At 41.5% G+C, this 26396-nt stretch overlaps 1 protein-coding gene across 3 annotated transcripts; it reads right to left on the bottom strand.

Moving 5' to 3' along the window:
- Positions 1-9726: 9726 nt before the first annotated feature.
- Positions 9727-26392, bottom strand: ZCRB1 (zinc finger CCHC-type and RNA binding motif containing 1). 3 transcript variants are annotated; one of them, XM_007061781.4, is made up of 8 exons: positions 26235-26391; positions 17531-17618; positions 17306-17334; positions 14412-14523; positions 14219-14326; positions 12224-12336; positions 12044-12119; positions 9727-10648 (listed from the first exon to the last, which is right to left on the bottom strand). In XM_007061781.4, the coding sequence occupies exons 2-8, from the start codon at positions 17612-17614 to the stop codon at positions 10517-10519; spliced, it is 654 nt and encodes a 217-aa protein (XP_007061843.1). In that variant the 5' UTR covers positions 17615-17618; positions 26235-26391; the 3' UTR covers positions 9727-10516. The 3 variants fall into 3 exon arrangements, with proteins under 3 accessions (XP_007061843.1, XP_043405049.1, XP_037743981.1); XM_043549114.1 differs by lacking the exon at positions 26235-26391 and adding an exon at positions 21221-21241; XM_037888053.2 differs by lacking the exon at positions 14219-14326 and having other exon boundaries at positions 26235-26392.
- Positions 26393-26396: the final 4 nt, after the last annotated feature.

Below are 26396 nucleotides of genomic sequence, written 5' to 3'. Positions count from 1 at the left end.
CAACCTAGTACTGTATGTGAAGAGGTGGCTTTCATCAGCAGATGACACAAAATCATAGAAATGGATACCTGAAGAGACAGCGCAAGGAGCAAACCAATATATTTGGGATATATTTGCGTAGACAATGGAGAATGTGGTGTGCATATCTATAGCTATATAGGTATATCTGTATAATCTTTCAGGTGTGCAAGAAAAAAAAATTATTGTTATTCTTATTGTCAAAATCATGAATTCCAGCACTTCTTTTTTAGGGACTTGAGTGCTGCCATAAATACGCAGCCAGGCCCATTTGCCCTGGCGAAAAAACAAAGCAAACTGTTCTATAGTATCTTAGCATTTACAAAACCTATGGAAGTAAAGATTGTGAAACTGACTCTTTTGCATTTGAAGTTTGGACATAACATCCACAGGCTTTGATGCTGCATCAGTTTTAATTCTAACAAATCCTCACGGAAAGGGTTTTTAGGTGTGGGGCTCTATAGAAAAAGATATCTGGGAACGTATATCACCCTGGCTCTGCCCCGGCTTGCCCATTTCTGCTCCCTCCACCTCTGGACCCCAGAACATTTAAGTACCCTCTGCAGGGTCGAACGGGGGGCAGGGAATGCTGCTGAATTGGTAGCTGACTCCCAATTCCCTGCAGGACTAGGAAGACCCAGGTGCAGTGGGTTACTGCCTCATGCTGATATCAGGAGTAAAATGCCTCCTACCCCCAAACTTTATCCAATTTTCAAATACAGAAATTATCGTGAGTTCATCTGCAGAACAGTCTGAACAAAAATACTGGGGTAAATTAATCAGTGACAATTTGGTGTCAGTGGTAATGTGTTGTAACTTGCACCATTTTCGTATTAAATAGGCATGCAAAACATATATAACGTAGCAGAAAAAGCAAATAACAGAAGGATATAACATAAGTGAAATGAGGAGTGGAGGCTGCTTCATCTTAAATTTAAGAACATAACAATGGCCAGACTGGGTCTAGCCCAGTATATCTAGATATCTAGCCCAGTATCCTGTCTTCTGACAGTGCCTGGTGCCAGATGCTTCAAAGGGAATGAACAAAACCAGGAAATGTATCATGTGATCTATCCCCAGGGTCCCATGTACTCCATGGCAAGCTTGACCTAAATTGTGCAGGCCTGGATTCTGCAGCACTTCAGTGCCGCAGGCTGGAAATTCTGCCACAGCCTCAGATCAATTAAGTATGAACGTGAATATTGCACTGGAGCCCCTATGTTTTCTGTGATTCCACAGGCAGTGAATTTGGTCCAGAATCCACCCTTTGCTGTGCTCTAAACTCAAATTAAATAAATTGGGTCTGTAATGTTTTTTCTGAGATGGACTATCAACTGGAACGCTTCCCACAGCAAATACCTCTCTGCTCAAAGAAAATATGCTAGAGATGATCAAAATAAATCTTTAAGTTATATTTTCAATAACATACCTTTGTAATAAACATAACTTCAACAGAGGTTGCAATAATTCATTTTACCAGATACATCATTCATTAACGCAAAACCACCACCACCATCTACAGCATGTTCTCATCTTTCCTAACTGCCATATGCCACCAGCAGTCATGTCAGTTTTTGTCTGCACTCATGGCCCCAGGCATCCTGAGCAGATGGCTCTCTGCCAACTAATCAAATCCACACAGGGCAGATGCCACAGAGGCTAGAGCAGTCCAAGTGGGCTCTTTTCTGGGATTATATCCTTGTTTAGTTCTTATCAATTTGTCCTCATGCATTAGCATACCGTCACAAATCTTACCATCAAAAGGTTGATGATTTTCATATTAATAAAGGCAGTCTCTGCCTTTAACATGAGGTGCTGGAAGCCAGTTCTATTCTGCTTTGATTGAATACTACCTCTAAAAATCATAGAATCATAGACTTTAAGGTCTGAAGAGACCATTATGATCGTCTAGTCGACCTCCTGCACAACGCAGGCCACAGAATCTCACCCACCCGCTCCTGTAACAAACCCCTAACCTATATCTGAGCTACTGAAGTCTTCAAATCATGGTTTAAAGATTTCAAGGTGCAGTGAATCCTCCAGCAAGTGACCCGTGTCCCACACTGCAGTGGAAAGCAAAAAAACCCCAGGGCCTCTGCCAATCTGCCCTGGAGGAGAATTCCTTCCCGACCCCAAATATGGCGATCAGCTAAACCCTGAGCATGTGGGCAAGACTCACCAGCCAGACACCCAGGAAAGAATTCTCTGTAGTAACTCAGATCCCACCGCATCTAGCATCCCATCACAGGCCATTGGGCATATTACCACTAATAGTCAAAGATCAATTAATTGCCAAAATTAGGCTATCCCATCCCCTCCATAAACTTATCAAGCTTAGTCTTGAAGCCAGACATGTCCTTTGCCCCCACTGCTTCCCTTGGAAGGCTGTTCTAGAACTTCACTCCTCTGATGGTTAGAAACCTTCATCTAATTTCAAGTCTAAACTTCCTGACGGCCAGTTTATATCCATTTGTTCTTGTGTCCACATTGGTACTGAGCTTAAATAATTCCTCTCCCTCCCTGGTATTTATCCCTCTGATATATTTATAGAGAGCAATCATATCTCCCCTCAGCCTTCTTTTAGTTAGGCTAAACAAGCCAAGCTCCTTGAGTCTCCTTTCATAAGACAGGTTTTCCATTCCTCGGATCATCTTAGTAGCCCTTCTCTGTACCTGATCCAGTTTGAATTCATCCTTCTTAAACATGGGAGACCAGAACTGCACACAGTATTCCAGATGAGGTCTCACCAGTGCCCTGTATAACGGTACTAACACCTCCTTGTCTCAGTAATAAAAAGATTAAATAAGATTGATCCCTGAGGAACACCACTAGTAACCTCCTTCCAGCCTGACAGTTCACTTTTCAGTACGACTCATTGTAGTCTCCCCTTTAACCAGTTCCTTATCCACCTTTCAATTTTCATATTAATCCCCATATTTTCCAATTTAGCTAATAATTCCCCATGTGGAACCATATCAAATGCCTTACTGAAATGGGGGTAAATTAGATCCACTGCGTTTCCTTTGTCTAAAAAATCTGTTACCTTCTCAAAGAAGGAGATCAGTTGGTTTGGCACGATCTACCTTTTGTAAAAGCATGTTGTATTTTGTCCCAATTACCATTGACCTCAATGTCCTTAACTACTTTCTCCTTCAAATTTTTTTCCAAGACCTTGCATACTACAGATGTCAAACTAATAGGCCTGTAGTTACCCGGATCACTTTTTTCCCCTTTCTTAAAAATAGGAACTATGTTAGCAATTCTCCAGTCATATGGTAGAACCCCTGAGTTTACAAATTCATTAAAAATTCTTGCTAATGGGCTTCCAATTTCATGTAATATAATGCAATTTCATGTAATGTAATGCTTCATGTTAAGAGTGTGTCCACACAATACTTAATATTTGTGCAGCTGTTAAGCTTGACATAGTCTTGCTCTATCGTACATCCAGGATCTTCTCTACCTGCATTTTCTAGATTAGCCTGTTCAGGTTCTGTGAGATTGGTGACTGTTCTCTGTAGCTCATCTGCATTTGTTTAAGCTGAGACCTTTCCCACTGTGCCCATTTCTTTAAAGGAAAATTGCAGTAATTTATAGGATTTTCTTAGATGACTACAGAAAAAAAAATCACTTAATTAGAGCATACAAGTCAAACAAATAAGTTATAAGCACATATTTTAACAATACTACAAAAGTTTTGAAGTCTCCACTGATATGAACTGGACAGCTATGTGAACACTGGCAGCTGCCATTTTAAGGCTAATACCCTTTACAGACAGTGGGTAATTGAACCTTTTTGTGCATACAAACCACCATATATAGATATTTATATAGAGAACAAATGGTAAATATACCCCCCCCCCACCACACACACACCTACCTGTGCAGTTAAAACAGCACACAATGCACCTTCCTGTGCAGTAAATTTGCCACTGTGTGCCTGACCTCTGGGGAGTCTATCCAACTCTCAGCGATCCCAGAGGGCTTTGTCACCCAGAAACCACAAATGGGCTTCAACTGCTTGTAATTTGCTTTGCTGGACATAACTCTCACATCACTGTCCAGATCGCTGTACTTTGTCTACTGCCATTTAACCACATCTACCACCTCCACTAGTACTTTACTGAGGCACTATGCGGTAGTGGCCTGGATGCACTCCTAAGAACATAATGGAAGCCTGGTAGATGTAGATACAAAAACACAGTGGTGATGGCAGATAAAGTACCATGTGGGCACAGACTGAACTATATAATTTACAATTGGTTAAGTTAACCATGTCTCTGTCGGGTTACAAAATTCACAAGTGCTCTTGCTGCGCGGTTGGGTCTTGAGAGTCAGGCACTTCTCAACAGGCTGAACCGGCATGAAGAGGTCTTGTGGTCAACAGAATGTTTGTTCTGACAGTCTTCTTGGAAAATTTCCTCTCTCTGACATCTGAAGCTCCCCTTTAAAAATAAGAAGGGAGGTAACTCAAGTGTTGGCTGCCTTTAGAGAAAGATCCAAAAAAACTGATAGTCTCCTCAAGCAAAAGAAATTTGTCCAACTCTTCAAGTCTTACCTGCGTCAGCCTTCCATGATCACAGCCATGTGCGTCTCCTGAAACCAGCGTTTGAGGACATGGACCAAACTAGCGATCTGAGGGAATCAAGAGATTCATCTGCCTTGAGCAACAACGGTAGAGAGGTCTTTTATAGTCTGGCTTTTGATTCTTTTCCCCTTGAGGGAGTGCTTACTATGAGCTCATCCCTCTCGGCCAGAGCAACACATCTAAAGCTTTCAGAGCTAATGCCAAGTCTGTGTAAGTCATAGTTTAGGAAAGATTTCTCTTTCATGTCTGCAGACTCTTTGGGAGGGAAATCCTTTGGTGGGAATCACTGCATCTATTACAAGGGGACTATTGCTGCATCTACTTTAGAAGGGTTACTCTAGTGTTCCCTTTGTGCTTTAATTACCTCATCAAATGTCTAGTGTAAAAACAGGCAAAATTCCTTTTTGCATCCCCCAGGAAAAGGCTTCTTGAAAGTCTTAGTACAGCAACTTATTATCTTTACTTTCTGGCTTCAATTTTGAAGCTCCCTTGGTTTTGATCTTTGTTTTTCTGCTGTTTTGCCTTGAGAGTTATCAGATAAAACATTCTTGTTCTAGTATTTTTATGTTAGCCTGTTAATTCCTCCCTCTTGTGCATGGTCTGTTCTGGCAGGGGTTTAGAGCAGTGGTTCTCAATCAGGGGTACACAAACCCCTGGGGGTATGAAGATGTCTTCCAGGCCGTATGTCAACTCATCTAGATATTTGCCTAGTTTTACAACAGGCTACATAAAAAGCACTAGCGAGGTCAGTACAAACTAAAATGTCATAAAATGACTTTATACTGCTCTATAAACTATACAATAGGGGTTCTCAACCTTTTTCTTTCTGAGGCCCCCTGAACAGGCTATAAAAACTCCACAGCCCACCTGTTTTTCTGCATATGAAATCCTGGGCTGATGTTAGGGGTTAGCAAGCAGAGCAACTGCCTGGGGCCCCACGCCACCAGGGGCCCCATGAAGCGAAGTTGCTCAGGCTTTGGCTTCAGCCCCAGTGGGTGGGACTCAGGCCCCTAGGCTTCCGCCCCACATGGTGGGACTTCAGCTTTCTGCTCTGGGCCCCAGCAAGTCTAACACTGGCCCTACTTGGCAGACCCCTTAAAAACTACTCGTGGAGAAGACCGCTGCTTGAGAACTGCTGCTATACACTGAAATGTAAGAACATATTTATATTCCCATCGATTTATTTTATATAGTAAAAATGAGAAAGCAATTTTTCAGTAATAAGTAAGTGTATTTTTATGTCTGATTTTGTAAGCAAGTAGTTTTTAAGTGAGGTGAAACTCAGGGTATGCAAGAAAAGGGGTACAGTGGTCTGGAAAGGTTGAGAACACCGGCTTAGAGGATGGGTGTTGATTACAAGAAGAGGTCAGATGTAGGTATGAAGGTGGCAAGAGAATTAGATATGAAGTAATACCTGGATAGGTTAACCAGGAAGGCTATGAAGTGATTTACACTGAATTGCTACTGTATACTAACAGAAGTAAATACAAGGCAGAGGATTGTGAGGCAAAAAGCAGCAGGAGTAGAAAATCCATCAACCTGCTCTAACTGCTTTGTAGGAAACTCATTTGGTGGCCAGCAGGAAGCACTGGGGTGAGCCTCACAGACAACTAGCCTGACCACACACAAATGGACAGTCACATGGAGCTTTGATGATGGCTCTTGGGTAGAACAAGCATTTTGTGTCTCCTCTGCACAGGAGTGGAGCAGAAACAGTGTGCATCTTTGCTCACAAACCGGGAAGAATTAGTAGGGGAAGCAAAAGTGGATGGGAACCTGGGAGGCAGTGACCATGAGATGGTCGAGTTCAGGATCAGAAGGAAGGAAGGAAGGAAGAACTGCAGAATACGGACCCTGGACTTCAGAAAAGCAGACTGACTCCCTCAGGGAACTGATGGGCAGGAGCCCCTGGGAGAATACCATGAGGGGGAAAGGAGTCCAGGAGAGCTGGCTGTATTTTAAAGAATCCTTATTGAGGTTACAGGGACAAACCATCCCAATGTGTAGAAAGAATAGTAAATATGGCAGGCGAACAGCTTGGCTTAACAGTGAAATCCTTGCTGATCTTAAACAAAAAAAGAAGCTTACAAGAAGTGGAAGATTGGACAAATGACCAGGGAGGAGTATAAAAATATTGCTCAGGCATGCAGGAGTGAAATCAGGAAGGCCAAATCACACTTGGAGTTGCAGCTAGCAAGAGGTATTAAGAGTAACAAGAAGGGTTTCTTCAGCTATGTAAGCAACAAGAAGTCAGTCAAGGAAAGTGTGGGCCCCTTACTGAATGAGGAAGGCAACCTAGTGACAAAGGATGCGGAAAAAGCTAATGTACTCAGTGCTTTTTTTTTGCCTGTGTCTTCACGAACAAGGTCAGCTCCCAGACTACTGCACTGAGCAGCACAGCACGGGGAGGAGGTGACCAGCCCTCTGTGGAGACAGAAGTGGTTTGGGACTATTTAGAAAAGCTGGACGAGCACACGTCCACGGGGCCGGATACGCTGCATCCGAGACTGCTAAAGCAGTTGGCGGATGTGATTGCAGAGCCATTGGCCATTATCTTTGAAAACTCATGATGATCGGGGGAGGTCCCGGACGACTGGAAAAAGGCTAATGTAGTGCCCATCTTTAAAAAAGGGAAGGAGGAGGATCTGGGGAACTACAGGCCAGTCAGCCTCACCTCAGTCCCTGGAAAAATCATGAAGCAGGTCCTCAAGGAATCAATTCTGAAGCACTTAGAGGAGACGAAAGTGATCAGGAACAGTCAGCATGGATTCACCAAGGGCAAGTCATGCCTGACTAATCTAATTGCCTTCCATGATGAGATAACTGGCTCTGTGGATGAGGGGAAAGCAGTGGACGTGTTATTCCTTGACTTTAGCAAAGCTTTTGACACAGTCTCCCACTGTATTCTTGCCAGCAAGTTAAAGAAGTATGGGCTGGATGGACGGACTACAAGGTGGACAGAAAGCTGGCTAGACTGTCGGGCTCAACAGGTAGTGATCAATGACTCCATGTCAAGTGGAGTGCCCCAAGGGTTGGTCCTGGGGCCGGTTTTGTTCAATATCTTCATTAATGATCTGGAGGATGGTGTGGATTGCACCCTCAGCAAGTTTGTAGATGAGACTAAACTGGGAGAAGTGGTAGATACGCTGGAGGGTAGGGATAGGACACAGAGGGACCTAGATAAATTAGAGGATTGGGCCAAAAGAAATCTGATGAGGTTCAACAAGGACAAGCGCAGAGTCCTCCACTTAGGACGGAAGAATCCCATGCACCGCTACAGATTAGGGACCGAATGGCTAGGCAGCAGTTCTGCAGAAAAGGACCTAGGTGTTACAGTGGATGAGAAGCTGGATATGAGTCAACAGTGTGCCCATGTTGCCAAGAAGACCAATGGCATTTTGGGTTGTATAAGTAGGGGCATTGCCAGAAGATCGAGGGACGTGATCTTTCCCCTCTATTTGACATTGGTGAGGCCTCATCTGGAGTACTGTGCCCAGTTTTGGGCCCCACACTACAAGAAGGATGTGGAAAAATTAGAAAACGTCCAGCGGAGGGCAACAAAAATGATTAGGGGCCTGGAACACATGACTTATGAGGAGAGGCTGAGGGAAACTGGGATTGTTTAGTCTGCGGAAGAGAAGAATGAGGGGGGATTTGATAGCTGCTTTCAACCACCTGAAAGTGGGTTCCAAAGAGGATGGATCTAGACTGTTCTCAGTGGTAGCAGATGACAGAACGAGGAGTAATGGTCTCAAGTTGCAGTTGGGGAGGTTTAGGTTGGATATTAGGAAAACCTTTTTCACTAGGAGGGTGGTGAAGCACTGGAATGCGTTACCTAGGGAGGTGGTGGACTCTCCTTCCTTTGAAGTTTTTAAGATCAGGCTTGACAAAACTCTGGCTGGGATGATTTAGTTTTGGATTGGTCCTGCTTTGAGCAGGGGGTTGGACTAGGTGACCTCCTGAGGTCCCTTCCAACCCTGATATTCTAGGATTCTATGATTTCCTCTTTTACTTTCTCCTGTCACTGCCATTTTCTAAACCTTTGTGCAGGTGGGAAGAGGGGAAGCCAGCAAACTTATTACTTTATCTCTTAGCGCAATTCAAAATAGCACCAGAAAAGAGATAGTTAAAAATACATATTTGAGCTTTAATTAAAATTTAAGATTGAAATTTTAAAGAAGGATCTCTGCCCAGGGAGGTCCATATTTGTCTTCTGCAGCCTTCTAAAGAGTTCTCTTCTTCCAGTTTGTCAGGGACAGTCCTCAGGCATAGCAGGAGCCGCACTGGTCAGTTGGTCTCTTCTCCAGGCATGTAAGAATGAAAGCTATATTTTTGCAAAACTGTTAAAAATGGATGACTGAAATCCTGGTGATGTTGAAGGGGCAGCTGATGTGTGTGGACAGACAGACAGAAATTCTTTCCAGATTGATCATCTCCTGCAGGTACATTTCAACTAAGTGTCTGAATCCAAAGTCATCAACTGAACGGGGGTGGAGGGGAGATCACATGTGAGTGTACAAGCTTACTGCAAAAGTCACTAGGGCTGTGTGACAAAACAAGCTTGCTGAACCCTCAGTACACTTTATGAACCAGTATGTTTTGAGTCTTAAAAAGGTGCCAATCAATTTGGTCTGTATATTTACTAGAAAGTATACATAGTGCAGTGACATCATACTAAACTGGGAAGAATTTTCACTAATGAAATACCTTCAAGGCAATGTAGTCTGAAGGAATTACAGCAGCAAGACAGAAGTCCCAATTTCTAATTCAAGCTCTGTCACTGGCTTGCTTTGTAGCCTTTGGCAAAGGACTTGCTCTCTCTATTCAGTTTCCACATCTGTAAATTGGGGATAATACTTACCTCCCTCCCTGTTATATTGTAAAAGTTACTTAGTGTTTGTAAAGTGCTTTGAACATAAAGCTCTAAAAAAAGCACTATATATTATTAGCATTCTGGGATCATAATGATGAGGACAATATAAATACCAAGATAGAGAACTGCCAGCATGAAACACATGTACTTTCACCTAGCCTTGATCTGACATTGTAAACAATTAGTAATTAAGTCATACTATGTCTCTACACTTGAACAACAGTGCAGCAGCAAGCCCTCATCCCACTGAGAGTCTTCAAATATTTATTTAAAAAAGAAAGCATATTCATTAAAAATACATGTATTCCTCTAATGCAACACCAATAAAATTTCCAGCAATCTTAAAAAAATGCTCATGGAGATTTTCAGTAAACATTCATAAACACCATATCTCACTTAACTTTTGTGATTCCCAGAAAGTTTGTATTTTCAGTGATAGGTTTATGACAAGCAATAATTAATTACTAAAACTGTACATAGATCCAGAACAAAAACAGAATAAAGCCTTTTAATGTTCCTCTTGAATAACAGCAACTTGCTAAATTGTTTCACAAACACTGACTAAAGTTATAACGTAGCAGTTGGCAATTTAGATTCTATTTTGCAGTTATCCTATTATAACACCCTACACTTTAGAATAATGGTCACTAAGGGTGAAATTCAGCCCCAGGAGGAGGGACCAAAGCAAGGCCTATACATCACTGAAGCTCCACTTGCAAATAGGCCTTAAACAGAACGTAAGTGATGCACAAGCCTCTACCCAGGGCTGAAATTTCACATTAAGGCCTCAGTGTTACATGCTGAAGGATCCAGGTCTAACACAGGATGCTAAACTCAAATTAAAAATTCAGAAACATGATATCTGAAATCAGACATTGTATTAGAAATATTATTAGAAATTAGTATTTTTGTTTAATTTATAATAGCATAAGTTTTAGCAGCAACTTTATTTAGCTCTAAAACAAAGCTATATTCCAGACAGCTCTGTAATACTGTACAAATGTACACTCTCTCTCTCATATATACGTATATATAAATCAGTCACTAAATTCTTCCTCATCACTGAAATATGCACTTTTTTTAATCCGTGGTCTTCTCGAATCGTCAGACGTTGAAGGTTCCCCTGCAGTCTGTTTCCATCTTTGCTGCTCTTCTTCAATTTTGGCTTGCTACAATGCAATTTAAAAATGGAAAATATAGCTATTATTTTGATAAAAAGTAATAGGTACTATGCAATCCATTAAATGCAGTAATACACACACGTTAAATATTACACCAAGTAGTAGTTGCATGAGACTCTTTTGGAATAACAATTAAATAAAAATAATTTTAGGGCTCATTAGCATTCTTAAATGGACTGATTACCTAAGGCAGAATGAATTCTGAAATGACACTGAAAACAATGTTGTCCCTTGTATGCTAGTGGGTAAACAGTCTTCAGCACCAGTGCAGGAAGACCCACTGCCAACAACCACTGTAAGGAACTGACCTACTTGCAAACATAGATGACCCTTAAGACTACAGTATACGTTGGAAACCCTAGAAAATGCGAACTCTGAAGCCAAGTATACTTTGTATTGTAGGTTGACATTAGTAGAGAAGCCTTGGAAACAAGAAGGAACTGAGATTTTGTCACTGAAAGAACGAACAAACCAGTCCATTCCCAAAATAAAAGTTCTTTTGTTCAAGTAAAGGCTGAAGGTTTTGCTGGTTCTGATTTTAGCGGGACCAGTCCCTCATCCCAATTATTATACATACCTCACATGGGTACTGAAGTATTTACTGACTTTTTGGTGTTCACATTCTCGACTGCTATTTTCCATTAGTGAAGGGCTTTTTTTGGGGAGGTGGGTGGTGGGTGCGGATTTTATGTACTTCAGACTAGATGATCTAATGGTCACTTCTGGTCTTAAGATCTATGAATTACCGTAATAATAATTAATAATTACAGGGCTGAACCTCCCTGAACTTGTGTCTGAATTTTTTAATCTGAACACAGATCCAAATTTCAATGCAGGCTCTATAATGGAACTAAACCTCACAGCAGAATAAACTTAAATAAAAAAAGTCTGCGAATCTAGTATGTGCGTCATGATGGATTAGATTTTTTAAAATCCTATAAAGTTACACTGATAAGTGAGTCTTGAAAAAGGGCTTCTTACGAGGCATCCAGATTGAGCTAAGCAAATATGATGTCTGGAGTCAAGAGAGGTTGGGGGAGCAGAAGTGACTACGTCGAGATAGACAGCTAAAGTTGTGAAGAACCTTGAAGGTAAGAATGAGGAGTCTGGATCTGACATGGGTGGCAACAGCAAACTAGTGGAGTGATTTTAGGAAGGGCTAGACATGGTTGCAGCATTAAAAAAAGACAATGTTCACCATGTTTTGGACAGATTAGAAAATGGTGAGGATGACTTTCCAGAATACCACAGAAAGGAGGGTTGCAGTATAGATACAGAGTTCTTTGCTGTGTATTATATAGTCTAGATGCTTGTAATTTTTATTTGAAGTTGCTTTAAAAATTATTTAGAAACAAAGATACATAGCGTAATTCAATTTAGTACCTGAAAAGCTATGGCCTGGCTGAGGCTATCCAGGGCAGGATCTTCACCCTCATCTTCACTTTCTTCCTCTTCCTCACTAAATAGTATAAAAAGTAAAAATATAAAATAGATGCACTTCATTCTAAAAAGACAGTATAATAAGAGTAAAGAGTGTTGATATTTAAATGTAGGTGCCCATACAGTTCTTCTTCCGGTTCAACTATTTTCTTCCTTTTCTTCTTTTCTTTCTTTTTTGGAGGCTCACGCTCTCCTAGCATATTTTTAGGACAAGCATAACTTAAGTGTCCTGTTTCCTTAGAGAAAAAGAAACATAGGTAAATAGAAGCAATTTAAAACATGGCACTAAGTATATCCTTAGGAAAATAAACATTAAACAATTCAAAATGGCAGCAGTTTTAATAAAAGAAGAGGAATTTTGCACTGGTATGTAGAATGCAAATAAAATAAATTCCTCCTTGCAGATTCACCCTGGAAATGGGAAAAGTTAGCAGTGATATTGTACGCTAGCCACAAGTTATGCTTCGAAATCAACTATAAAGAAAAACAACAAATTTTTATTTGGCTGTGTATTCACAGTGTATTCAGCTTTTACGAGTAACCTACACTCAAGATCATACATGGTACTCAGTATTTGAGGTCAGAGAATCATGATAGCAATGACATTTCTGGTTTTAAGATGGTAAGAATGGGTATTTAATTAACTATTATTAATATGATCCAAAACTCAGTTTTTAAAATCTTAGCTTAATCTGAAGTACTTAGATGTAATTAAATCCATAGAAAATAGGTGTTATACATAAAAAAAATTATCCTCTCCCTCACATGCTTGTATCCAATTAGTTCATTTTATCATCCATTTATCATTGTGTTATTTGGTGTTATGGTCAACTCATAGGCTATTTCATACATAATCAGTGTGCTAAATAGATTTAAATTGTAGAATTATAAAAGTATATGCTTGATGAGTATTTAGGAGTGATGAGTGTGTAGGAGGTACATAAGTAAAGCATGGCTCGAATGCAAAGCCTACAGGCTGAGGCCTGTAAGAGTTTAGCTTAGCCATACTAGGCTGTAGGCTACTGAATGCTTGACATGAGTGAGTAACTAAGAATAACCCTATGCCAGTAAGGTTACAAGAAGGCTGGAAAGAATGGGCCAATAAGTGATGTTACGGGCAATATGTTATAATGTAGCTGTATAGACTGCAAGATGCCTGATTATAACATCATGGGATGTCCTGCTTTGACTGCAGGAAACATTGTGCATAGATGCTAATGAGAAAAAGATGAAGTAAGACAACCTATGAAAAACAGGGCACCCCAATATTCATGGTATGTGGAAATACAGATAAAGAAAAGAGAGTTGAAACCTTCATGCATATGCATAAAGCGTTAGGTGTGGTCAGAACATCAATATAAAAGAGGTTCTCTGGTTGGGTATGGCTGGGAAGACCCCAAGGGAAGACCCAAGGAAGACTTCATTGGGACGACCCGAGCAGGAACCACCCCTGTCTCGATGACCATCTGTTGAGAGATCTACCATACTCTGTGGAATCTTTGAGTATGTGAGTATGGATATGGCATTGGCCCAGTGCATGTACTCTCTCAGACTGTGTAAATCTTATAATTTTTACTTGTAACTGTGTTTGTGGTTACTGTCCTCATTCTCTGTGTGTTCTTAGAGCCTCCAAATCTCCACCCTATTTATCTTTAAACTGTAGCAACAGGAGCTGGTCTCACTGTAATTTACCACAGAACTATCAATTAATTCAGTTTAAAATAAAGGCTACACAGGCTGGTTCGTATAATTTACATTTATCCTCTCCAAATGCATCAAGAAGTTTCAGAGGTATAGAAGAAAGCACAGTTGTTATGAAACAAAAAATAGATACTTTTGTTTGTAATACAGCATTAGATGTATTGATTATAATATTACAGTGCTGATTGCACATCAGCACATATGTTTATAGTTACCAGGTAGTCATATTTCTGGAAGGCCCAAATACCCAGAGAAGTCCAGGCTAGAACCATTGCTGAAGTGGAGAAAATATAGATGTGAGCTTCATGATGCTACCACAGGGAATGATGTGATGTATGTGGGGCAAGACTAGTGACAACATAAACCAAGAACAAAGATGGAAACATTTATATTAGATCCATCGTGTAATTTACTCACCCCACATTCATAACATTTAGATTTATCGAAGTAGTTACGTCTACGGATGAATTCCGCTGCTCTTCCATTGTCAATAGCAATACTTGCTTTTATCACTCTTCCAAATAACTAAACCAAAAGGAAAAAAACCTGAGTCCATATCTGAGAAATCTGAACTCTCCCTATTTTGCTATGGCATTTTTCTGTAGCTTACTTGTTTGTTGTTAAGCGCCCGAGAACAGTTTTGTGCCGATTCTTTATCCAAAAACAAAATAAATGCAACTCCTTTACTCTTCCTGGTGTCTTTGTCCTTCATAATAGTAACTCTGAAAATAAACATATAACAAAGTTACCGACAGGGGAAAAATCTTATCAAGCCATTTTTCATTACTTATAAATACCCACAAGTCTCAGCTTTATATTAAATATAATTGTTAGTTACACAGTGAGCCAATGTTCCCTGTAATTTTTTCCATCCATGTGCAGAATGAATTTTGTTATTTGCACCAATATTGAGGTAATGTGCAGATGTGCACCACCAATAGAAACAAAAAAAACCTAGATATAATGTATATTTTTTAAAAAGTTACCAGAGGGATAATTACTCCAGCTAGGACAGGTTAGGCATTTTAGAACTCACTACTCAAAAAATTAAATTTAGGCATAAGAGAGAAATAAAATTATGAAATGCATAGACCAGTGAAAAAATTTAAACAACAGCACTTCGAAAGAATAAAATTACAGAGAATATATGTGCATTGCAGGAAGTACCAAGAAGTAACAACACCACCACCACAAGTATGTGTTGGGATGTGTGTGTGAGAGAGAGACAGAGTGTGTGTGTGTGTCTGTGAGAGAAAGAGAGAGAGAGAGACTGACTGAGACTGCGTGTGCATGTGTGACAGTGTATGTGATTTAGAGACAGAGTGTGTGTATGTCCGTGTGTGTGTGTGTGTATGTACACGTACTTGTATGTGCGAGACACAGAGACAGTGTCTGTGTGCTGGCTGCTGGGGAAGTGTATGATGGACCGTGAGCTGTCTCTTTAAGCAGAGAGGCCCTCACCAGAAAGCTCGTTCAGACCGCAGCAGGTGCCAGCAGCTGTCCTGCTCCTGAGCCTTGTCCCCCATCCCACATTCTGCGGAGATGGGGTACACGGACAGGGGGGAGGAGGACGCCCTGACATCAGTGCCCTCCCCTCCCCTTTGCTCTGCACAGGGAGCAGGAAGGTCCCAGGAGCAGCTGGCCAGGGGCTCCAGGCAGATGGCAGGAGCAACGCAGCTGCAGAACAGTGGGGGAGGAGCACTTGAACACACGTTGCCAGATGTGCATGGCACTTGATTGACTCTTGGGCAGCCGCACAGCTTAGAGGGAACATAGCAGTGAGCAGCAAAACAAACACACACTTTTTAAGGAGAGGTACAGATAAAATGTGCATGTACTTCTAATAGCAGATATAAAAAGCACACAGATTTTCTCTGACTGGGCCTGACAATGAAAAGCACTCTTGTGGTATTAAAAAATTGCATTATAAAGAGTGAATTGAATCACATTGAATAATAAAGCTTGAAGACTAACTACTATCTGGGCTTAACAGTTTGTGGAACCCATTTCTGAATGGTGAGCTTCCAACTTAAGGCCCCCACGTGTCAGATCAGTCATTTTGGTGTTGATCAGAAAGATACAAATAGGAGAAGCAGCCAGTGCATGCTCCCGTGGGCTTCTTACTTATTTTGTCCCTGGTTCAGTCTGTACCATTTTCACCCCTTTAATTTTTCTAATTTTTTTCCTAAGGAAAAAAGGACTGCTTGGGACTTTATAATCTTCAAGTGACAAAGAGAGTCAGTTCAGTGTTTCCTTATGTCCTGAGATGAAGCAGTAGCCTCCATTTTGAGAAAGAAAGAAATGGGCTCCTTTTTATACTAAGCATACCCAGTTAAGGTTTCCCACTAACTTCTAATAAATTAGAAGTTATTTTTTCTACTGCCTGTGGTTTGATGGGAATTTCCTACTGATTGTGAGGGTATACTGAAAATGTATTTTATTATGGTTTACATTTTAAAGTATTGGTAAGTTTATCTTCCTGATAAGGGGCTGGAGACTTGAAGCTACAACTCTCTTTCTTCAATGCCTCAGAGTCTATTTTGAGACTAAGAGCTAATACCAGCTGGCTGCATTTTGCTATGATCCTAGTGAGATCAATCTCATTTTCAAATGCCTGATCACTGGCCCAGGGCTAGTAGTGAGAAGTGTCTACTCTTTTTTAAAATCATTTTTTAAAGTCATATAGTTTAAAGTCATATAGTGCGTTTAGTCATATATATGTGTTTAGTCATAAAGTCATATAGTTTAAAGTCATATAGTGCGTTTCTAGCCACGACATGTGGTAAAATATTGGACCCCCCTGCACTCATGTTGTTATTCTTATCCTGATTTTCCACACCCCCAAACACTTCACCTCTAAAATACTTTGAGCAGCTACTTTTTTACAAGCTGTTACTCTGTCATTTGAAAGCACAATTCCAAGCTTTTTGATAGTATTTGTTCTAGCTCTAAGAATTCTTGAGATATTACAACTGCTGCAAAAAATCATGACAGTCTAGAAATTTGATGATGAAGAAGAGAAAGGAGTGAGAATTTATAGCAATCAGAGTGATGTGATTTTCAAGATCCAGTATCTCACAACTTACTGCAGCATTTGTTTCTACCACTCATAGTTTATGGATGCATGTACTGTACAATGCACTGTCTTATGTCCACACTTGTGAGGAGGAAGGTTAGTAAAAGAAAAGTCTTATTTAAAGCACTTCAGTGAGAAGCATCCTAGTACATAACAATATCCTGCTTGCTCCAGAGAACTGACTTTCAGAGCACTATCAGTCTCTGATGTATACTTATATCATGAGTGTGACTGCAAGAAACTCCCAACTGTTACAAGAGGGCAATTAAACTTACCCTGTATTAAATACGGAAAAAAATTCAATACAGTTCCCTATTTCATTCTTAAAATAAATTTTATGTGCATAAAGTACATAGAGGAAGAAAAAGCACTAAACATTGGACCCAAACTTGAAGAAAAACAACATGCCAGACCATGTTTATACTTACTTAACAACTTTCCCATACTTGGAAAAAATCTGAAACAAAGAGCATAATATATAGGTTTAGCAGTCTGTTGTTAAATCAAACACTGTAACAAAATGACATAGTTCACAAATGTTTAAAATATACACGGCACAGATGATGCATTTTACGTAATGCATTTATATTAACTACATAATTATTTATATTAATCTAAATAATGAAACTTCTTTTACAAGTAGATGTGCTTACCCTGTATAAGTCATTGTTGGTCAGAGAGAAGGGCAAGTTGGACACATAAACTGTGCTTTTACTTGGTGCTAACCCACCACTCATTTTTCTGGGAATGGAGAGAGAGAGAAATTAACTAGTTGTGTTCAATAAAGTGATCTCAATTTAAAAAAAAAGATGAGCTGTTCCAAATATATATTGGACAGTCATATGTTAAAACTGTGGGTAGTAATGTGGCTTCGATTTCCCTACACAGTTTTACATTAAATCAATGTTCACTTTCACGTTCCACAGTGTAAAGGAAAAATCAAAACAGTATTACTGCTCATGACTTACAAATTAACTAGGACAGGACAAACTCAGTAAAGTTGGCACAAGCTATGCATTACTAAAATGAACCTTGAATGACTTGTGAAGTAAATTCAGCTTTCATGCTAAAACAAAACAGGTACTATTCCATTTATCATTAGACATTTTGGTCATGTCCTGAAGTTAATAAAAGTATTGTTTGAATAAGGACTGGATGATTTGCCTCTCTGGATGCAAAATGTAGGTCAACCGAGTTCAACATTAGAAATCCATACTGATAAGATAAACAACAAACCTCTTCAAGCCAATACCTTAATAATTGGGAAAAAAACAATAATTCATTAACTTTAAAAATTAGCACAGTTATTTATAGTACCAAACAAACAGTTATGTTTTTCTTTCATTTCCTTGTAACTGAGACCCCTATATCCCTGCATCTACATCTCCCTGGAACTCAGTATTTTCCTTTTCCCCCTTTCTTTAAGGATCTGCATCTCTCCTACATACACTCCCTTCTCCACACAGGAGGCTCTGGAGGTAGGAGACTAGGTAGCACAGCTTCTTGCAACCCAGTCCTGTCCCATCTCTCTTGGTCAATCACCACTTCTACCATTCCTTTCCCTCTCTCTCTGCCCTCAACCATATTTATATTTTTATGTTGTTTATAAAATATAAATTATTTTTAAAACTGCATATGGACATGTGGAAACAGCTCTCTGTGTGAGCTTGGGCCAGGTTGTAGTTGTAGGTAACAGGAAAAGGGGGGAAAAAAACCAACCAAATCACTCCATACTGACATTTAAGGGGCACACAACTCTGCATAGAACATTTCTTGTTTCTGGCTCATTGTATAGTCTTGGCTTGATTCAAAATCCAGAACAAAATAGTAAATAAAGAATACCAAAATGGCAAACTGTCCTTAATTAACAAAGTGTCCTTTAAACACTAGAGCAAGATAAACGGACAGTTTCCTAGTTCCTCCTTGCTTCTTTGGCTGGGGGGGTTGGGGGGGGAGAAGGAGAAGAGAGAGAGGGAGAACACTTCCCTATTCCCCTCAGGCCATAGTTGCCAACTTTCACACGGTAAATAAGCACCCCAACTTTCACAATAAGACAAAAATCAAGGTAATCCCATTTCAAAACAAGGCCAAAACAAGCCAATCCCTAAGAACCCTAACACTCTATGTGACTAGATCCCCCCCGGCGAGCAGTCTGGGACCGTGGTGAGCCCACTGTGCAGCCCGACTCTCTCCCCTTCTTGCTCCTGCTTGTCGTTTGCCCCCGCCAGGAGCCTATCAAAAAAAAAGACAAGTTAAAAGTAACAAACAAAAACTAGCCGACAAACAACTCACAAGCCAATTAAGCCAAATACGAGTCCAATTTCTGCATTTTTTTTTTTTTGGTGGGTTTGGCATGCCTGCCTCAGGCCCTCCTCTCCCAGCCTTCCTGTGCCATAAACCTTCTCTAATGAAACCCCAGTTAATTCCTTTCTTGTCTACCTTATTGTAGCATTTATTATAAATCAACGACTTCCCCAGGACAATTTAAAAAAATGGAGTTTGTAGGTCAATGAAATACAAGTCAAAAAGATTTATGGAGAAAAAATTTAAAAAATCAATGACAAATTTTGAAAAACTTACTTTTTCTGATTTTTCCCTCAGAATTTCCCAGCAAATATCTACCCTGGGATGAGATACAATTAGTGATATTTAAGGGAGATTGGTTTCTTTTTGCAAATGTTGCCAGGAGAACATCTTAAAAAATAAAGACAGATTTATAAAGGGAGGCTAGTTTCACCCTTAACTAAGGAATGACTATTGCCACACCATAATCAAACCCTGGATATTTTCTGGTTTCAGAGTAGCAGCCATGTTAGTCTGTATCCGATGAAGTGAGCTGTAGCTCACGAAAGCTTATGCTCTAATAAATTGGTTAGTCTCTAAGGTGCCACAAGTATTCCTTTTTTTTTTATGGATATTTTCTAGCACTCTGCTTCAACAACTTGTAGAGAGTAAATTCCTGTAACACATTGATTTCCCAAGTGCTTTTCCCTTCATTTCCTACGTGCTTGCTGCAATGCAACCTGTATGGGTGGCAGCTACTGACTGAGCTTTCAATTTTCCTTTCATTCCCTTCCCTGTATAGGGACTGTATTTCTTTTGGCACAAGTATATGAGGTGACAAAGGTTATGCAAATAAAAACACAGAAGAGATTCACAATGAAGGACAGATGTTACTTGTGGTGCTATGTAGGCTGCCCACATAATCCTATACCTCCTTGTTGCCTGGCATTAAATGTCCTAAGTCCAGACTAATCAATTTGACCTGGCACCATGCCTTCCAAATAGATGGCCATAAGTGTGGTTATCCAGACACAAAGTGCTGTATTCAAAGGAAATGTTAAAAGCTATCCTGATTTTGCATTATGTATCTCTGCCATATGGGGGGCAGGGAGAAGAATGTGTAAAGTTTGTTCCATGGATGGAGAGAAAACCATAAGCTAAACTCTCCTACAACTTGTGACTCCCCCCAGCAGGTCTCATTTTAGCGAACAGAACAATGGTCTGTAGGCTGACAAACATTAGACAGCTTGATTGGGCGACAACCACTTGGCAAGTTTGGGGTGCAGAACCTGTGCAACAATCTATGTATGTTACTTTTTTCTTGTCTTAGTGTACTAATTATTCATAGGCAATTGTTATAGATTTCACACTAAGGACAGCAACTGCATGTTATAGAACACAATATTTTTAGCAATAGCAAGCTAGAAAATCTTTTTCACATGTCTTGTCTACAGGCAGCTAGGACTTCAAACATAGCCATCCAAAAAACTCAGCTGTCCCAGATTTTGGGTTCTGTTCCCACTTTTTCAAGTACATTAAATTTTGTTGCTGTCCAAAGGTATTTCTCAGCCTTTTGCTGTTTAAGAGGAGTGTGCCAGGGCCTTTGGGGTTTTTCCTCTTGTTTCAAGTGTGCCTGGTTCATTTGGGCTTATATGGTTAGTTTTGTTCTTGCTTTACTAAAAACTAAAATGCCACTCCCACCACCACACTAAGACAGTCAGAGCTAATATTCAAATTTATTTCAAAGCTAAGTAAAAATTTTAACACCCAAGTATTATTATGGTTTATGTCCACCTGGCTAGCAGTTTAGACCTTCTCATACAGAAGACGACTAGCCTAGATCTTGATTAGGACTCCAATCTCTTTTTTTCTTCAGGTAGTCAGTTTTATTTTTTCATAATAAAACTATTTAAACACAAGTTCAACATATCAATCACATCCTTTCCCCGTGACCTGGGGTCTTCTGCAGGTGCTAATCTACTCATTTCAAGATAACACACTCTGCAGTCTATCTGCCGGAGAATCACATAAATTAGGCTTTTTCTCCTCCAAGAACCTACCTGTTCCCTGCAGCTCTCAAGCTCAACTGAGCTACCTGCTGGCTTTTACGAGGAGCAGGTGATGATCAAGTTATCATCTGAACACTTGTCTCAGCCTAAGCTGGGAGACTGATGATTAGTCACAGGTGGGGCTAAGCCCAACTTCCTTAAACAGCCACTCACTCTGTGACATCAACCCTTTCATATTTCTCATCCCTGAAGGATTAGCTTTTGGACATCAGGGACAGGATTGTCTTTCATTACTGTGCCTTCCAGGATTGCACCTTCTAGTTTTTGCAAAACCTCAAATTAGAAGAGGCCCTTCTCAAAGAGAGAGACTTCCACCAGTGGAGTCAATTGTGAAATACAATGTGCACACAAATGTGCCTATGGCTGATCTCCTTAATATTAGGCCTAACTCAGTTTTTTGCAATATACTTCAAATGGGTGACAGCCAAACGCTAAATTTAATTCACTGAGTTCAGTACTCTGTCCCAGGATACATTGTAGATACCACCAAAATAGTTCACGGATGCCTCCAAGGCATCTGCAAGAGCTTGAATTTGCTATTACCTTTTGTGACTTAGAAGCAAAATTTGAAAATGTCTTTCAGGATAAGTTTGACTTTTTCAAGTTAGGGATAAAGCCTTACTGAGATGCAGAATAATAAGGTCAAGGTTCTAACTGATTTGTTGAGTCACAACCTAACTTTTTTACACTTGGCCTATGACCTGTTTAAACAACCCACATTCGCTGCTGAACTAATCTATGTTCAGGCCAACCAATTTTGGATACGAGTTCTTCTGCCTTGATTCCCCTTCTGTATTTTATTTGCTTTGTGATACCATCAACCATCCTGCCTTCTGGATCTGTCTGCACCCAGTATATCTTCTTCTTCAATGCTTAGCCAAACCATCGGCAGCAGTGATCGTATGCCATTTGGTCCGTTCCTGTGCAGTCACAAGAGCTTGATGGGCTGAGAGTCTAATGTCGGAACAGACTTGATGCACCCACATAATAGGGGGTCTACCTCTGGGCTGCCTCCATTCCTCGGTTAGTGGAATTTTATCCTAGAAAACGGCATTCATTGGAATGTCTAGTGGCATTCTCGCAACATGTCAGAAAAGTGTAAGACACCATCTGCAGACAATGGCCCCAGGAGTCTGTAGATTGGAGCAACCATAAACATTTGCATTACAGATAAAGCCATTCCACTTTATGCCAAATATACAACATTGGCAAAGCCCCCAGCTTTGCCCAGTCTGAGCAGCATAGTGTCCATGTTTCGCAACCATATGGTGAGGAAACAGTTCAAACAGAGCCTGAACTTGGTTGTTGTGCTGAGATGATGTTGATTCCGTATTTGTTGTAAATGACCCAGGACAGACACTGCAGTGCCCATCCAGAGGAGAATCTCCATGTGAGAGCTGGAGGAACTGATGAGTATAGAACCCAAATAGCAAAAGCTAGAAAGTGCTTCAACAGTCATTATTCAAAGAGAGTGGGGTCGTGGTTGGATTTGACCCTAGATTTTGCAGATTTGTCTTTGACCACTTAACATGGAGGCCATCCTTAGCCAACGCCTCCTCCATTTGCTGGAGTGCCTTGCGAAACCTGACAGGGCTCTGTACTAGAAGAACAACATCATCCGCATAGTCAAGGTCTAAGAGCAGTGGTGGGAAACCTGTGGCCCATCAGGTTAATATGCTGGTAGGCTGCGAGACAGTTTGTTTACATTGACCGTCCGCAGGCATTGCCGCCTGCAGCTCCCAGAGGCTGTGGTTTGCCATTCCTGGCCAATGGGAGCTGCGGGTGGCCATGCCTGCAAATGGTCAATGTAAACAAAACTGTCTTGCAGCCCGTGGGATGCAGGTTGCCCACTACTATCTAAGAGTGAAAGATCACCCGTCTTAATGGCTATGGATTTGATGGAACACTGCATTACGAAATTCATTGCCTCACAAGTGTGCAGGGCCAGGACACAGCCCTGCCTGACACCAGATACTGATTTAAAAGATGCCAATATCTAATTCCCAAGATGTATATGAGCAGTGGTTCCTTTATGCAGCTCGCTAATCAAGTCCAGCAGAGTGGTTAGGGCACCTCTGCCCTTTAAAGCCTTCCATGGTGTGATTCGGTCAGCTGAATCAAATGCAGCCTTAAGATCGACATACAGCACGTGCAGGGGATTCTTGAACTCGTGATGTATCTTTGACAACAAGCAGAGGGCCAAAACAGCATCTAATGTGAACCTGTTCCTCATAAAGACTAACAGTTAGGGGCAACACTTCCGATGTAGCAGGGGCTCCAAGTGCGCCAGCAGAACATGTGCAAACACCTTCCCTGGCACAGACAAAAAGGTGATCAGCATGTAGCTCTTACATTCACTGCACAGTCCCTTGCTCTTATAAAGCGAGATCACAATACTGTCCTTCCAAGGCAGTTGGCAAGGTTTCAGTTCTCCACACCAGGTGAAAGATGGCCAGAAATAATTCTGCTACTGGGTCAATAGTGCATTTTAGCAGCTCTGGGGGAATGCCATCAGCCCTGGCTGTGCATCTGTTTTTCAGTTTGCAGATGGCACGCTTCACTTCATCCATTGTTGGTGCGTAGTACAAGTGTCTGGGTCTTATATCACAGTGGCTGCCAAATCATCCAGCTCTGAGCAAGCAGCATCTGGAGGGTGGTTCAGGGCGCTGTAATAACGTTCAAGCCAGCGTGAGCGGATATCGTCATCTGATTTACATTGATGGCCTTGGCTGTTGTTCAAGATGACATTCACAACTAACTCTTGACGGCTGAGATTGTGGATCGTATGGAATTCTGGCTTTAAGTCTCCCTGGCTAAGCCAAGTTCATCATCATCCACCACTTGGCTATAATATGCCTCGTGATCGCGAAATGCCAGGGCATTGAACTTTCGCTTCAGCTGATTATGGGTGCGCTTATCATTGAGCTCCCCACAGAGTCTGACCTGTACCCCATGATGGTGGAGGGGTGTAACATCTGAAGTAGGGGATTGCTCGTTAGAACTATGCCATCAGCGATGAAGGCTGGTCCAAAACATCGCTTTGGACATTATGCAAGGTGGACAAGTCCAACGAGAACCCTGAAAATGATGGCTAACACAGGCAGTGAAGATGCAGGGGAGCAGTTGTGCTTAGCTAACCGAGGTGAAGGAAGTTATCAAGCAAGACTCAACGGCTCAAGTTGCATAGTGTGAAGCCAGTACTGGTAGATCAGGAAAAGGTTTGCATTATTGCATCTCCGTCTCATCCCAGTGGGACAGGGCAGTCTTTGGGACAATCGTTTGCTCTTGCTTTTGAGCAACATGAATAAATAACAGTGCTCAGCACCAGGGTTAAAGCACCTGTTCTTCTCTCAGCTGCAGATGCCCTGCTGATGCCATCTTCCCCCAGTGTACTTGTGACGGGCTTGTGTCAAAGCCCCCTTGTGGAAGTGCATCCCCGATGTTGGCAGGTGCGTCTACAGTATACCATGAGAATGTATTCAGCCATAGCTTGGATTTCTGCCAAATCATCAAAACTGAACCTGGAATGTTGCACCTGATGTATGCAGTGTTGTTTTAGCCACGTTGGTCCCAGGATATTAGAGAGAGAAGGTGGGTGAGGTAATATCTTTTATTGGACCAACTTCTGTCGGTGAGAGAGACAAGCTTTTGAGCTTACAGAGCTCTTCTTCAGATCTGGGAAACTGAGTTAGTTGTCTCTCTCACCAACAGAAGTTGGTCCAATAAAAGATATTACCTCACCCACCTTGTCTCTCTGCACCTGATGTAGTTATTTACACATATCTATCTGAGATACTTATATGATCCCCATTACCATAACATCTGAGCAACTCACAGTCTTTAAATGTATTTATCCTCATAACATCCATGTGAGATAGGAAAATGCTATTATCTCCATTTTAAAGATGGGGAACTCAGGCACAAAGCATGTAAGGCCCGGATACACAAAGGGACTTTTAGGTGTTGCAATGCCTAACTAGTAGGCACCCAGAAAATCTCTGGAACAAGACTGGGATCTGCAAAGCCTGAGTTAAGTATCCTAAGCTCTGTCCCCCTCACAGTCAGGTGCCTAAATCCAGACTATAAGGAGATGTCTATTTCCGCTTGCAATTCACAGCCAGGAACCCTTAGTTGCCCATGGACTCAGCTCTAGCAGATGGGTCTCAGGTTACCACAGTGGAGACTATAGCAGATGGGTCTCAGGTTACCACAGTGGAGACTATAGCAGATGGGTCTCAGGTTACCACAGTGTTATTAACCACACTCTGGGAAGGGCTAACTCTGAGAGTGGTAAAAGCATCATAGCTCTCTCTGCACTACAGCTTCTATAAACAGAGGAAATGAATTACAAGTTCAACATTTCCCTACTGCAGATATATCCCTGATGTAGGGGGTTTCTTTCTGTGTCTGAGCTATAAACCAAACATCCTCTAGTCTTTACAACCCTCTCAGAAACTCACATGCTGCATGAATAGTTCCTACCCTAACCCATAACGTTGTAGTTCCTGCCTTTAAATGAACTGCTATCCTGGCTCAAAGCCCTTAGGACTTGAATGTTTTACCAATGTGATTATTTCAATAAGGAAACCCAAATCCCTAACCAAAGTAAATTAGCCATACCAGTAAGAGCCTTAGCGTGGACACAGTTACACCAGTACAGAGTTATACTAATATTGCTTGTTCCCCTTCCTAGCTACACCGATCTAAAGCGTCGTTATGCTGATATAACGCGGGGCTGTACCGCTCGGGGCTACACCGTTACAGCGCTACAACCCCGGGGCCCGATCTGGTTCCCCTGAAAGTCACTGGCAATAGGAGCTCTGACCAGCAGGGCTGGGACCTCGGCTCTGGCCCCTCGGGGACGGGGTGAGGGGGGAAAAGTCATTCAAGTCCCTTGGAAAGGGTAGGAGTGAGACACAGCCCCGCCCCATCTCCGCCAGACGAGGGCGAACCAAAACTCCGCCGTCAGTCCGGGGCCGGATTCGCGCGGAGCCCCCGCACCCACCTCACGCGGAGCTGCCCGTGAAGCAGCTCAGGCGGGGTAGGAAGACATGACTCCTAGCCGCTTCCTCCTCTCGCCGGGCGCGCTGAGAGCGGGCTCATCGTCCCCACTCCTCCTGCGGCGCCCTTCCGGGAACGCACGAAATAAACACATTCTGCGACCAAT

This window comes from Chelonia mydas, chromosome 1 (genome assembly GCF_015237465.2).
Source record: "Chelonia mydas isolate rCheMyd1 chromosome 1, rCheMyd1.pri.v2, whole genome shotgun sequence".
Taxonomy (NCBI): Eukaryota; Metazoa; Chordata; order Testudines; family Cheloniidae; genus Chelonia; species Chelonia mydas.
The sequence above is the reverse complement of the archived record's forward strand: the minus strand, read 5'-3'. Positions and strand labels throughout refer to the sequence as shown.